Source organism: Galeopterus variegatus, unplaced genomic scaffold, assembly GCF_000696425.1.
Source record: "Galeopterus variegatus unplaced genomic scaffold, G_variegatus-3.0.2 Scaffold4830, whole genome shotgun sequence".
NCBI lineage: Eukaryota > Metazoa > Chordata > Mammalia > Dermoptera > Cynocephalidae > Galeopterus > Galeopterus variegatus.
The window spans coordinates 27,039-42,700 of NW_007730941.1; the positions used below are offsets into that span (position 1 = coordinate 27,039).

General features: G+C 37.8%; 1 protein-coding gene and 1 long non-coding RNA gene across 2 annotated transcripts in view; both read left to right on the top strand.

Annotated features, from left to right (window-relative positions):
• The window catches only part of MFSD1 (major facilitator superfamily domain containing 1), a 30,453-nt gene extending 22,112 nt beyond the window's left edge, over positions 1 to 8,341 (top strand). Inside the window, 3 exon segments of the mRNA XM_008588446.1 lie at positions 5,537 to 5,584; positions 6,484 to 6,541; positions 7,799 to 8,341. Of these exon segments, the coding sequence (XP_008586668.1) occupies positions 5,537 to 5,584; positions 6,484 to 6,541; positions 7,799 to 7,802 (110 nt within the window). The 3' untranslated portion in view covers positions 7,803 to 8,341.
• Positions 8,342 to 8,912: 571 nt separating this feature from the next.
• LOC103603857 lies at positions 8,913 to 10,114 on the top strand. Its single transcript, XR_551655.1, has 2 exons — positions 8,913 to 9,004; positions 9,122 to 10,114. It is a non-coding gene; the product is annotated as an uncharacterized LOC103603857 (long non-coding RNA).
• Positions 10,115 to 15,662: the final 5,548 nt, after the last annotated feature.

Sequence of the window (15,662 nt, forward strand, 5' to 3'; positions counted from 1 at the left end):
CCCAGGGTGTGGTGGAGAGACGATCTGGGCGGGCTCCTCTTCCCTGCCCTCCCGGCGCTGGCCAGGGGCTCCCCACGCTACCAGCCTTGTCAGAGATCTGCGGGGAGAGTGGGATTGTAGGCCGGTCCACAGGCCCCGGGGTGCCCCGCGTCGAGGTAAGCAAATGGCACGTCTCAGTGCGGAGCCGTGCCAAGCAGAGATGGCTGGCCTGCCTTCACTAAGCCGGCCGTCTCCGCCCCCACCCGAGAAAATGGAGGCAGCTCTGCTGTGGGCGCCTAGCCTGGTGTGGTAGGTGGGAGCCAGGTGGGCGGGGAGCAGTCGGGCTTCGCCCCGCAAGTGTGGGCTGGGCTGGGGTGACTCACAGAGCTCGCAGAGTTGGGCCGGTCTGGCGCGTTCCACTCCGTTTCTGTGTCGTCTCTGCTGGCTTACTTGGCCTTTGTTGTCTGGGGCTGCTCGCTCGTACCCGCAGCAGGGCTTGGGCGCTCTCAGGAGTCTTCTTTTGTGTCGGCCCTAAAACCTCGAACCTGTTGTTGCTTGTTTGTCGTTGTAGGATCGTTGTTGAAAAAACTATTCGTTTTTTGTTGCTCTTGGAAATGCAATTAGTACTCTGGTATCACAGCGCACACTTCTCAGGATCGCGCTGTCTCCTGGCACGGCCGCTCCAGACCCGTCGCCATCTTTGAATGTTCTCATTTCTACTTTTAGGTTTTTCCCCACCTTTGAAACCAAATCCCTAAGGCATGTCTCTCAGATTTGCCTAATTCTTAGTCTGTGTATCAGAGTTTCACAGCTGTTTATTTTCTAGCTCTCTGAAGATTCACAAGCATTTTCCTGCCCTTAAAGGCAGCAGTGGAATCTGCTTCCTATTCTGTTTTAAATATTTTTGTTTTTCAAAAAAATTGGAATTATTTCATGTATTTTTGAGATCACAATGGATTAAAATTAGAAATCAATATCAAATGAAACTCTGGAAACTATACAAACACATGGAAATTAAACAACGTTCTACTTAATGACATATGAGTCCAAGAAGAAATTAAACAGGAAATCAAAAAATTTCTTGAAACTACTGAAAATAATGATACATCAAAACCTGTGATATACTGCAAAAGCAGTATTAAGGGGGAAATTTATCACATTAAATGCTTACTTCAGAAGAATGGAAAGATGGCAAGTAAGCAACCTAACATTTCCCCTTAAAGAACTAGAAAAACAAGAACAATCCAAACCCAAAGTTAGCAGACGGAAAGAAATCATTAAGATCAGAGCAGAACTTAATGAACTAGAAACCAAAAAACGATACAAAAGATCAATGAAACAAACAGTTGTTTTTTTTAAAACGTAAATAAAATTGACAAACCATTTGCAAGGCTAACTAAAAAAAAGAAGAGAAAATACCCAAATAACAAAAAATTAGAAATGAAAAAGTTGATTTTACAACTGATACCTCAGAAATAGAAAGAATCATTAGAGACTACTATAAACAAGTATATGTCAACAAATTTGAAAATCTGGAGGAAATGGATAAATTTCTGGACACATACAAACACCAAAACTGAGCCAAGAAGACATAGAAAATCTGAACAGTCCAATAACAATCAAAGAGATTGAAGCTATTATCAGAAGGCTCCCAACAAAGAAAAGCCCAGGACCAGATCGGTTCACTGCAGAATTCTACCAAACCTTCAAAGAGGAATTGATACCAATTCTATACAAACTATTCCAAAAGATTGAAACAGAGGCCATTCTCCCAAACTCATTCTATGAGGCAAACATCACCCTTATACCAAAAGCAGATACAACAAAAAAAGAAAACTGCAGTCCAATATGCTTGATGAATATAGATGCAAAAATCCTCAATAAAATACTAGCTAACAGAATACAGCAACACATACAGAAAATTAGACACCGTGATCAAGTGGGATTCATCCCAGGGATGCAAGGTTGGTTCAGCATACGCAAATCAATGTGATACACCACATCAGTAAAATCAAAGACAAAGAGCATGTGATCATCTCTATAGATGCTGAAAAAGCATTTGAAAAAATTCAACATTCGTTCATGATGAGGACTCTACAAGTTAGGTATAGACGGGAAATATCTCAACATAATTAAAGCCATATATGATAAGCCCACTGCCAATATCATCCTGAACAGGGAAAAGCTGAAACCTTTGCCATTAAGAACAGGAACTAGGAGAGGATGCCCACTCTCACCACTCCTGTTCAGCATAGTGTTGGAAGTACTAGCCAGAGCAGTAAGAGAAGAGAAGGAAATAAAGGGCATCCAGATAGGAAAAGATGAAGTCAAACTGTCCCTATTTGCCATGATATTATCCTGTATGTCAAACAACCTAAAGCCTCTACAAAAAAACTCTGAAAGTTAATAAATGATTTCAGCAAAGTTGCAGTAAACAAAATCAACACACAAAAATCATTAGCATTTCTATACTCCAACAGTGAATGTGCAGAAAAAGAAAGCAAGAAAGCTAGCCAATTTACAATAGCCACCAAAAAAATAAAATACTTAGGAATAAAGTTAACCAAGGATGTGAAAAATCTCTATGATGAGAACCATAAACCACTGTTGAAATTAAAGAGGACACAAGAATATGGAAAGATACCCCTTCCTCTTGGACTGGAAGAATTAACATTGTGAAAATGTCCATACTACCCAAAGTGATCTACAGATTCAATGCAATCCTCATCAAAATTCCAATGACATTTTTCTCTGAAATGGAAAAAACTATCCTAACATTTATATAGAATAACAAAAGACCCCAATATCCAAAGCAATTCTGAGCACAAAAAAAAAAAAAAAAAAAAAAGCTGGAGGCATAACACTACTGACTTTAAACTGTACTACAAAGCTATAATAACTAAAACAGCATGGTACTGGCATAAAAACAGACACTGATCAATGGACTAGAATAGAGAATCCAGAAATCAACCCATATACCTACAGCCATCTGATCTTTGACAAAGGCACCAAGTCCACACACTGGGGAAGAGACTGCCTCTTCAGCAAATGGTGCTGGGAAAACTGGATATTCATCTGCAGGAGAATGAAACTAGACCCATATCACCATATACCAAAATCAACTCAAAATGGATTAAAGAATTAAATATACACCCTGAAACAATAAAACTCCCTAAAGAAAACATAAGGGAGACACTCCAGGAAGTAAGATTGGGTACAGACTCATGAATGTGACCCCAAAAGCAGAGTCAACCAAAGGAATAATAAACAAATGGGATCATATTAAACTAAAAAGATTCTGTGCAGCAAAAGAAAGAAACAACAGAGTGAAAAGACAGCGAACAGAGTGGGAGAAAATATTTGCAAGATATACATCTGACAAAGGATTAATATCCAGAATATACAAGGAACTCAACAACTTTACAGCAAAAAAATGTAACCAATTTAAAAAATGGGCAAAGAAGCTAAATAGGCATTTCTTAAAGGAAGATATACGAATGACCAACAGACACATGAAAAAATGCTCAATGTTACTCAGCAATCAGGAAATGCAAATCAAAACCACTTTGAGATATATCTCACTCCAGTTAGGATGGCTAATATCCATAAGACTGAGAATGATAAATGCTGGCGAGGTTGCCGAGAAAAAGGAACCCTCCTACACTGTTGGTGAGACTGCAAAATGGTGCAGTCTTTATGGAAAATGATATGGAGGTTCCTCAAACAATTACAGATAGATCTACTATATGACCCAGCTATTCCACTGCTGGTAATATACCCAGAGGACTGGAAATCATCATTTTGAAGGGACACCTGTACTCCAGTGTTTGTTGCAGCACTATTTGCAATACCCAAGAGTTGGAACCAGCCAAAATGTCCATCATCAGATGAGTGGATAAGGAAACTGTGGTATTTCTACACAATGGAGTACTACTCTGCTATAAAAAAGAATGAAATATTACCATTTGCAGCACCATGGATGGACTTAGAAAAAACTGTATTAAGTGAAACAAGTCAGGCACAGAAAGAGAAATACCACATGTTCTCACTTATTTGTGGGAACTAGAAATCAGTCAATAAATATACAAACAAACAGTAGTTGGGGAGGCAGGGAAGACGACACAACAATCACAACAATTCCTTGAACTTGTTAAGACAAGTGAACAGATATGATGCTGAGGGAAGGGGGAGAGGGAGGGGGGAAAGATGAATTGGTAAAGGGACACAAAAATCAGCTACATTGTATATTGAAAAATAAAAATAAAAATAAAAAAATTAGGAACACTAAAAAAAAAAAAAACTTTTAAAAAAATATTTTTCCCTTTAAAGTGGAACAATTTAAAGCGTCCTGAGTATGTCCCTAGTGTGCATGTGCGGACATTGGTGTGATTTAGGTGTGATTCTCATGGTTTATTTATTAGGCAGTTTTAAATTGTTTTTATTTTTAGTATTTTATTTAATTGTTACCTATATGGTTCATCGGTTATAAATAGGAAGCATCAGAAAACTGTTGAAAAACTATAAAAATAAATCAGCATTTTTCCATATATAATCTTTAAAAAAAATTTTTCCATGGATAATTGTGCTTATCTGAAAAAAAAATTCTACTATAACATATCAAGATGTCTTTTATACCTCAATCATATGTTTAAAATGGCAAACCACAGTGATGATTTTATCAAACTTTATTTTCATTTATAGGGAATAAAGACTGTCTGTACTTGAAGTGTGGTATTTGCAGATCATTGCTTAGGAGTAGACTTGAATGCATTTTCTTATCTCAATTTTAGAAACAAACACATCAAATTTAAAAAACAGTGTTTTTAGAAAGTGGGTTATGTAGGAATTCAAAACATTAGGTTATTAAGTGTTTTTTTGGTTTTTTGTTTGTGTATTTTTAATGCTGCAACATGTAGTTTAATTTCAGTCAGATCTCACACCAAACACCATGCTATTTAAAAATGTTTTTGTTGCCATTTCAATATAAAGTAAATTAAGCAGTGGGCCTCACTTGTTAAGGGAAAAAGCTAAACACCTCAAAAAGCCTACTGTCTGTGGGCTTCTGGGAGTCTAATGAACATGTTTTATTGTTTGGTTATTTAATTTGTAAAATGGACATAGGGTTTTCAGACTTAAAACCCCCAAAAGGGTTGTGATAAACAGTCTAGAGGCTGGCAGGATTTGGGGGGAAAGTGCTGGAAGGGACCAACAATTACAAAGGGAGGAGACAGAGAGGCCTCCTTTCTCCTCTGGGGTTCTCAGTTTCTCCGTTTCTGGCTTTGCCAGCCCCGGGCTGGGTAGTCCATGGAGAAAATGGTGTGTAATTTACTTTTAGTGCTTTTGGAAAATAAAATAATGAATAGTAGTCATTATTGAATAGTATTCAATGGTATTTTTTCAAAAATAAAGTAATGAATAGTGAACAGTGTTTTTAGTTTTAAATGCTATTTAATAAAGGTTTGATTGTGTCTAAGCTTTACTTTGTAATTATGATTACATAGTAATCATTGAGAAGAAATACATAGTTTTTAAAGCCCCTGTGTTTTTTCACTCCCAGTGTCACTTTTGTCTGTGGTCTTACTCTATTTGGTGAATCGTGCCCGAGGTAAGTAGAAGTTCTGGTGTTTTCTTCTCAAACTCCTGTGGACCTCTTGTGGGGTCCCGGGATTGTCTGTATACCTCTTTGGGGGTCAGTGCTTTAGTTCATGTAATAATGACTTTCTGTTCATAGTGACGGAAACACATTTGATAATGTAATATATAGTTATGTGTTCCGGATCTTCACATTTATTAAAATTGCTATCATTTTTTTTTTATCTTCTAACTAGATCAGTTTGTTTTGTAATACAAAACGTTAGATATTATTTTTATGTTAGCATAAAGAAATAAAGAAATATGGCATTTAAAAAATAACCTAGAGTCCCTCCTCTTATCATTTTATGTATTTTTTAAAAAGAAGCATATTTATCACTGTAATTTGCATTTTAAGGTTGAAAGTATTTTGTTTACAATTTTTTTTTTTTTTTGCAGATACAAATTATATGCATTAGTGCTTTTATTTTTTGGTCTTTATAATATTTTGATGTTGTCCTTACTAATTTTTTCTAACTGCTCTCTCCTAAAGAGTGTTATATACTTAGCAGAATGTAATACACATGTTGTTTAAATAATTTTAGGTCATTTCCTTTAATATTTCTTTATTTTCACTATTATTGAATATTAATACAATCTCCCAGTTAACAAAATTTGAAGCAATATGTAAGTCCAAATTAAAACAAAAAAAGCTAAAACTAAGGAGTGATTATGTGTATCACATAAGGATTTTATTTTTTTCCCTTGGGAAGTTTCTAGTAGATAAACTATTTCTTTTTCCTCTCCCAAAGCTTCTTCTATTGCTTAAAATAAGGTGTATCTATGCAGATGGGGGGGGGACAGGGGGGTGTCAAATTTTACTTACATTACAGTACTTACATTGAAAGGATTCCACATGTATTTGTGTTTTAGGTGGGAACCTAAATTATTCTGCGAGACAAAGGGAAGAAATAAAACTTTCCCATACCAAGTAAGTATTAAAAGTTTTATTTTGAAGATCTTAAATATCAGCATTTTATTTCAGGGTATTGAGTTTAGACTTTTAAGAAATTCCTTTTTTTCCCCTTGAATTTTAAGTGCTAACCATTAAGTCAGTTACTGTTATAATGAAATTATTGTTTGTTTCAGAAAATTTAAAAAGGTGAATTTCAAGGTTTAAAATGAGAAAAAAGAGTTGGGCTAAGGTGCCTTGTGAGAGAGAGAGGTCTGTAGTACTGGTTTATTGTAGGAAATTTTTTATTTTTCCTACGTTCCTGTTCTGGGCTTCCGCTTCCATTCTCTCAGATATTTTCCTTTTCTTAAGTAGATGAGATAATTTTTCATCTTCTGGTACCAACATGCTATTCTGTGTTCTCTGACTCATTTGGAACAGATTAAAGTATACTGTGTGGGGTTTAAGTTAAATTAATTTTTTTCTATAAGTATATGCTAACAATGGTGATTTTGTTTCCTGTTCTTTCTAATTTTGTTAGACATTGAATTTTTTATGATAAAAAATTTTTTTTTGTAAATATATGTGTCACGTAATTGTAAGTTTCGTGACCTTTGAAAAGTTAAAGTCTGGTAGAACAGGCTGTGGGTTTTTTTGGTGGGGGGTGGGGGGGTTGGTGATTTTGTCCCTATCCAATTCACTTTTAACATAGTAATTCTAGTTTTAGAAATATGTCTTAAGAAAATAATCAAAAGTATTATGAATTTTAACCTTTATGACGGTCTTGTTTATCATGTAAAAAAATTAGAAACAACATAAATGTGCCAAAGTAGGGAAGTGGTTAAATATATTGTGGCACATCCATTTGCTATGTTGTGAAAATCATGTTTTAGAAGGATTTTTAATGTCACGGATACTTAACATGCCATATGTTAAGTAAACAAAAGATAAAAATGCAAACAATTTTGAATAAGAAAAAGTATGCAGGTGTGTGTATGCCTTAAACCCAATTACTTGTGTACAAAAGAAAGAATACCGAAAGAAATAACCCCCAAATATTTACAATTCCATTTGAATGGCAGGGTTACAACGATTTTTTTTCTTGCTTTTCCATGTTTTCCAAAATTTCTACATTAATCCTCTGTTACTTTTGTCATCAAGAAGGGTTAAAAAATTATCCAGAAAAATTTGACACTACATGTCTTATAATGCTTATGGTTTTCATTTTGTAAACCAGATAGGGCTTCATGGGTTTTTCTCTACCTTTCTGATAATTTATTGCATTATGTTTTACAGATGAGAAGTTTAAATGACTGCATCATGAAAATAGGCTGCACACGTCATTGGTTTGAAAACCTCTGTTTAAAAAAGTTTTTTATTCAGAGTTTAGTCATTAGGAAAAATAATGGACTGGAAAATTTTATTTCAAATTTACCTATTTCAAAGAGTATTTGTGAGGACTGTTTCAGCCTGTCTTTTACATTGTGTGTTGCTGAAGAATTCTACTTTGAATAGGCTAATCCACAGTGAGCAGTTTAGAAAATTGCACTGCAACATCCAGGTGAACTTCAGGAAGGACAGGAAATAATGGAAAACATAGGATTTTATATTGAGATAATTTTTCACTAAATGTATCTTTATGGCATTTTCTTTATCTTAGAGCAGAAAAAAACTTGAGGGGGGGTAGTAAACTCTTTTATACAGAATAAACATTGGCATTGTGATAGGCATTCTCTTTTGTGAAAGGGAAAAGTGATAGGGAATTCAAAAGATAAATTTTTTGTTTTTGTTTTTTTGTTTTTTTCTGACCGGTAAGGGGATCACAACCCTTGGCATGGTGTCGTCCACACCACACTCAGCCAGTGAGCACACCGGCCATCCCTATATAGGATCCAAACCTGCGGCCTCGGTGCTACCAGCGCTGCACTCTCCCGAGTGAGCCACAGGGTCGGCCCCGAAAGATAAATTTTTGAAGTCTCTTTATATTCACGACTAGCAGATGTGCTGTTCTTGCTCTAGTTATGAGGGCGGCTGAGCAGTGACCCTTTTGAGTTTCTCATCTCTGTCACTGAGGACCCTAATCACTTAGGCACATAATTTTGTAGTACACACTTTCTGTCGTTTTTTTCTTATAGTCTACTAAATAAAAAGTGTCCTTCGATTTATGATAATTTCCTATAGTTTCTCATCTCTGTCACTGAGGACCCTAATCACTTAGGCACATAATTTTGTAGTACACACTTTCAGTCGTTTTTTTCTTATAGTCTACTAAATAAAAAGTGTCCTTCGATTTATGATAATTTCCTATCTTCGTGGATAAATAAAAACATGATGAGGAATACTTGATGTTTTCTAACTTTTGATTTTTTTAAAAAATACTAAAACATTGATTTTAACTTTTATTCATGTGAAATATTATAAGAGTACCCAAGTTGGAATAAAGAAAACTTGCTTGATTACGGTCACTGAAATATTGTGGGAGTAGCTTTGTCTCCAGAGTAGGTTGATTTTAACTTTTATTCATGTGAAATATTATAAGAGTACCCAAGTTGGAATATAGAAAACTTGCTTGATTACGGTCACTGAAATATTGTGGGAGTAGCTTTGTCTCCAGAGTAGGGCTTTAAGTACATTTCTGGGTTTTTTTGTATTAAATAAAATATGAATATGAAGCTTCTCTGACAAACCTTAAACCTCTTTTAATGGACTTAGCCTTAGAATATTATTTATTAATATCAAGGAATTTTTTTTATATGTTTTGCTCTCTATGGGCATGCAGATATTTTAGACAGCAAATATTAAACCAATGTATTTAGCTGATTATATTGTTTAAAGTACATTACATAACATTGTATGCCTAAAAGTTCTGGAACAGATTGAAAGTGCATTCCTTATGCAGGGTAACTTTATTTACCACTTTTTTTCTGATTTACAGTTAATCATGTCATTATTCAGTTGTTAGTTCTTTAGACTTTGACTGCCATGTGACTATAATATTGGTCTCACCGGTGAGGCAGAGTGCAGGAAGTTGCTGCTGCCACCGCAGGGCTTGGGTGGGCTGGCCCCTGCCTTACTCTCCACTGCTTCTGTGCTCCAGCCACAGTGAGCTGCTTATGTGTTTTCCAATGTGCTGTGTTCCTCTGCTCTCAGGGGCTTTGTCCACTCTGTTCCATTCACTTAGGACATTTTCTCCAGGGCTCTCTATAACCTGGTTTCACCTGATTTACGGTAGAAAACCATAGCCCCCATCCCAGAACCATTCTTCCTCATGGAAACCCTCCCAGACCCTTCAGCCTATGTCATGTTCTTCTAAAATTCCCATCATCTTTGAAAAACCCTGTATTTTTCCTTCTTAGCTTACCTCATTGTCTAATGAAGAATTTGTGATGGTGTGGATGTCTGTCTCCTCCTTAGATTGTAAGCTCCATGAGGGCAAGGACTGTGACTGTTTTGCTGATAAGGCTGTATCCACAGTGTCCAGCACAAAGTAGGCACAAAGTAAATATTTTTGAATGATGCATAAATAAAAAGGAAAGCAAGTTGGAATAAACTTTTTGGAGGATAAATTGGCAGTATGAATAAAAACACTTAAGAGGATGGTGGTGGGCTGCATGCTTTTTGTCTTGTGATTCCGTTTTTAATCATTTGTCCTAAGGAAATCATCAGATATACATGCAAATATATCTTAAGAAAGTATCTTCATTGCAAGATTTTATAATAGTCTAAAATTGGAAGCCACACAAATTTAAAAGAATAGGATATTTGTTAAGTCCATTGTATCACATGCTTAAAGTGAAATATTAAGCAGTCAATATCTTAAGAAAGTATCTTCATTGCAAGATTTTATAATAGTCTAAAATTGGAAGCCACACAAATTTATAAGAATAGGATATTTGTTAAGTCCATTGTATCACATGCTTAAAGTGAAATATTAAGCAGTCATTAAATGGTTTTGTTAGAAATCATATTGATGTGGAATAATATTGATGGTATTTTTATTTGGAAGATTCTTAGTGCTGACATTTTTGTAAAAACAAACACAGAACTTGTCTGAAGGATATATACACCAATGTGTCTGGGTGACAACTTTCTGCTTTATTTATATTTTCTAATTTCTCCACAATAAATATTTATTGTGTAATAAAAGATATTAGAAATGGAGAGTAGAAAGGTGGTTACAACAGAGGCTGGGGAGGTGGGGGAGGGAGGAATGGGAGAGAGAGAGGTTGAGCAAAGGGTCCAAAGTTTAAACAGGAGGAATAAGTTTTAATGATCTATTGCCCTGCATGGTGGCCACAGTTAATAACATATTGTATATTTAAAAATAATACAGATTTTTAATGTTCTCACCACAAAAAATAAGCTGGTGAGGTGATGGATACATTAATTAGCTTGATTGAATCTTTCTGTAATTTATACATAGATCAAAACATCACATCGTACCCTGTAATAAACACAGTTATTATTCATCAATTAAAAATTAATTTTTAATTTTTAAAAACCCCACAAAACATAATTCATTGCAAGTTTGAGTGCTACTGTTTGAAGAAAATGGTAGTGTTTAGAAGGGAGGAAGGTAAGAGGTAGTGTTTTTCAAAGAACTTTGGGGATGTAGATGGAAATTAAACAAGCGCAAGATTAGAAATAGAATTTGCATTGACAGGAAAATTGCATGTGAAGGGAATCATTGGAGACAGAAGAGAGATGGGATAAAGGGTAAGTGAAATAATGCATCTGTTTTTTTGGGTCTGGTATTCAGTGGTAGCAAAGAATAGCTCCAACTTGTCTGCAGTGGTTCATGATGTCTGGAATGCCTCAAGCTCAGCCTCACCCCTTTGCCTCTTCCATTTGAATGTTTTTGAGTACCCCAATGGGGATTCAGGTGTTGAGCTTGAGCAGTGATTTGCTGCTGAGAGGTCGATGGGTTAAGCTTTGAGGTTTTATAAGAAATACTGAAAAGTCCTGACAGTCAGCCAGACAGCCAAACTTACTACAAATTTATTAGCCCTCATTTCCCTCAGGAGTTCTTGTGTGTGTAGTCATGTCTTCATGAGCACATGTCTTCTCCTTGGTGGATCTTATCAGTTCCACATCCTGGCAGCTGCCCTGCCTAACCTCTATTCCCTAAACTGATTTTTTTCTCTTGTAGATTTGACTACAAGTCTATTGTGTAATAAAAACCGGTGGGCCTACAAGGCATTTCATTTAGGATCACCATGTACTTGTAGGATTTTCTCATTTCATTGTTTTGAAGAGGATCAACTTTGCATGTCTCCCAAGTTTTACTAAGTAGTTTTCTCTCCCATTTCCTGATTAGCAAACTAGAATATCAGGAGAGTCTAGCACTCGCATTCTTAATTTATGAAGCATAAGGATATGGTTAATTATCATACGTTTGACGTATGCTAATTGATGGATGACCTAAAACATTTGTCTAGTGAAGTATCTTCACATCTTGTGATTAGCTGATGGGTTGGGCAAGCTGGGCCCTCCAGGATTGCATTCACATTCCTTTAGACACTCTGGCAAGTAAATGAAGCACCCCAGAGAGGGAATGGAACGCGCCCTCTGGAATTTCTAGGATCCAATGGGTTGTTTCCAGTCAGCTGAAGGTGTGGGTTGATGACACTTTGAAGCTTCTTGTAAGGCATATCTCCCTGTCTCCAATATTTGGGCTTGTTACAGTTTTCCAAGGAAAATCTGATTATTTGGAGGCTCTGTGTCTTACCATGTTCAGGGAATTCTTAACCTTTTGAAGCAGACCCTATCTGCCCTGCGGAAGTGGTAAATAAAAGTCTCAGGACAAAAGGCAAATCCTCTACTCCCACCTCAGCAGATCCCAGATTTCACAGGGTAAAGTGGACAAGAAGGTGAATAGTCAATGGAGTGAGGCAGGAGGAGGGTGAGAGAGGCTGGGCTTGAGCTGGGAGAAACGGCTCAGGAGCTGGGACGAAACACTGGGCTAGCGGGAGAATGGGAAACCCTGTGAGCAGCAAGAAGCCTGGGCCAGGGACACGGAAGGAGTGGGAAGGTGGGCCTCTTGGGATTGTGGTTGTCTGCCATGAGATGGAGTAAGTGTTAGAGGAAAGATAAGAGTCCTCTGGGTTCTGGTGAGGTCTGTGGAGCTGGAGTCCAGGCTTGGTGGATGCGGGGGTGCAGGGTTGGGTCTAAAAGAACAGTCTTCCTTAGTGGACAGTTAAAAATGTTTTCCATGACTTTAGTTTTTTTCACAATTCTGTGAATATTTTTAATAGATGTTTGTGTTATGTATCATAATCAGGATGCAGAACAAATAGTTCCAAAATGAACATTTCAAAGGCAAAGTATTCTAATTGCCTTTTAAGATAACATATATGTGTTCCCCTCATGTGGAAGTATGAGCGTACTTCAAAAGGTTTGTGGAAAAATAGAATTAAAAGATAATAGAAATCTTTCCATAAGCTTTTGAAGTACTCTTGGATTTGAGTTATCTTAGAAAGTTTTGGTTGATTTTACAGCACTTAGATTTTTAAAATGCTTTCCTAGACTAATGACTAAATACTTAAGATTTTTACAATCATGCCACTTTAATGTCATTTCACAGACTCCAATTTTTTACCTTTTAACATCTCTGAAATTGGGATCAATTATATTTGATAGCATCTTACAATTCTCAGAAATTACAAGCGTGATGCTTCTAATGATGTAATGTTGCTTGCTGATGTAAGATAGGTGTGGAATTCTGTGTGATCATTCATTTCCTTTTAACATCTCTGAAATTGGGATCAATTATCTTTGATAGCATCTTACGATTCTCAGAAATTACAAGCGTGATGCTTGTAATGATGTAATGTTGCTTGCTGATGTAAGATAGGTGTGGAATTCTGTGTGATCATTCATTTCTGGCATCATTGAACCTAAGGCTGTTTACTGGAGCTGGCGACTTGAAGATGTGGAAAACACGGACCGCCTTACTCAAGGGTCACATCTGTGAGTGAGGGAAATGGGCACAGGGTCAGTGTTTCAGTGATTGTGCCACAGTGTGATGAGGACTATCACTGAGCAATGACTAGGGACTTAACGAGGTTCAGAGAACCTAGGATGCTTCCAGGATTCCCAGAGGAGGTGGTCTTTGAGCTGCATCATAAAGGATCGGTAGGAGGATTCATCTAAGCAGAGAAGGAGCGGGGTGAGAGTTAGGAGGAGCAGTCTCAGAGCAAATCCTGAGTCTGCTGGTTAATGAAAGTGGAGTGAAAGCGGCACGAGGGAGTTTACGTTGAAAGCTTTTTACAAGACAGACCACATTATGCTATCTTCAGGATTGTGATCTTAATCTTTTGAGCTTCTGGAATATTTTTATTCTGGGGATTGTCAAGACAGGATTTGCATTTTAGTAAGGTGACCCCGGAAGCAGTAGGAAGGGAATGAATTGGGGGCCGAAGGGAACAAGTCTGGGGGCAGGAGAATGGTTAATGGGTTGAAGCAGTGAAGCTGGAGATGACGGGACTTGAACTAAGGCAGTGGTGGTGAAGACGGAAAGGAGGAATGTGTTCTCATGATGCTTGGGAGGTTGAACTGAAGGAATGTGATCATTTACTGGATGTGAGGTGGGGGAGAAGCCAGAATTATGGACAACTCCCAGATTTCTGGTTTGGATGGATGGTGGTGCTATTAGGCTATTAAGTCCACAGGTGAGGAGCTGCAGGTTTGAGAGGAAAATGAGTTCAGTTCTGTCTTTGTGGAGCTTTGTGCTCAAGAGACTTGTATGGACAGAGACACAGGTTTGAAACGCGAGAGAGGATTGCCCTGGAGAGAGGATTGGGAGCCATCATTGGAGCCATCAGGAGTCTCCCAGGAAGAGAGTGGGATGAGAAGACGGAGGGCCAAGGATAGATCTTGGGACACGCCCCTCACACTTACAGGATGGGAGCAGGAAGAGGTGCAATCTGTGGAAGCTGGGAGGTTGAACTGAAGGAATGTGATCATTTACTGGATGTGAGGTGGGGGAGAAGCCAGAATTATGGACAACTCCCAGATTTCTGGTTTGGATGGATGGTGGTGCTATTAGGCTATTAAGTCCACAGGTGAGGAGCTGCAGGTTTGAGAGGAAAATGAGTTCAGTTCTGTCTTTGTGGAGCTTTGTGCTCAAGAGACTTGTATGGACAGAGACACAGGTTTGAAACGCAAGAGAGGATTGCCCTGGAGAGAGGATTGGGAGCCATCATTGGAGCCATCAGGAGTCTCCCAGGAAGAGAGTGGGATGAGAAGACAGAGGGCCAAGGATAGATCTTGGGACACGCCCCTCACACTTACAGGATGGGAGCAGGAAGAGGTGCAATCTGTGGAAGCAAAGGAGAGTTTAAGGAGGGAGTGGGCGGTAGTGACAAATGCCATGGAAAGGTCAAGCAGGATGGGGGCTGATGGTGTCCATTCAGCTTGTGAGGGTGAGAGAGGCTGGGCTTGAGCTGGGAGAAACGGCTCAGGAGCTGGGACGAAACACTGGGCTAGCGGGAGAATGGGAAACCCTGTGAGCAGCAAGAAGCCTGGGCCAGGGACACGGAAGGAGTGGGAAGGTGGGCCTCTTGGGATTGTGGTTGTCTGCCATGAGATGGAGTAAGTGTTAGAGGAAAGATAAGAGTCCTCTGGGTTCTGGTGAGGTCTGTGGAGCTGGAGTCCAGGCTTGGTGGATGCGGGGGTGCAGGGTTGGGTCTAAAAGAACAGTCTTCCTTAGTGGACAGTTAAAAATGTTTTCCATGACTTTAGTTTTTTTCACAATTCTGTGAATATTTTTAATAGATGTTTGTGTTATGTATCATAATCAGGATGCAGAACAAATAGTTCCAAAATGAACATTTCAAAGGCAAAGTATTCTAATTGCCTTTTAAGATAACATATATGTGTTCCCCTCATGTGGAAGTATGAGCGTACTTCAAAAGGTTTGTGGAAAAATAGAATTAAAAGATAATAGAAATCTTTCCATAAGCTTTTGAAGTACTCTTGGATTTGAGTTATCTTAGAAAGTTTTGGTTGATTTTACAGCAGTTCATGGGTGTTAGAACAAATAAATCCCGTACGACTTGTGATTTAGTTTACATAAATTGGATTTAGCAGTAATTCCAGAAAAACATACACAGGAGAATTGTTTGCTGTATATTCATTTATTCCACAAAGATTTAGTGAG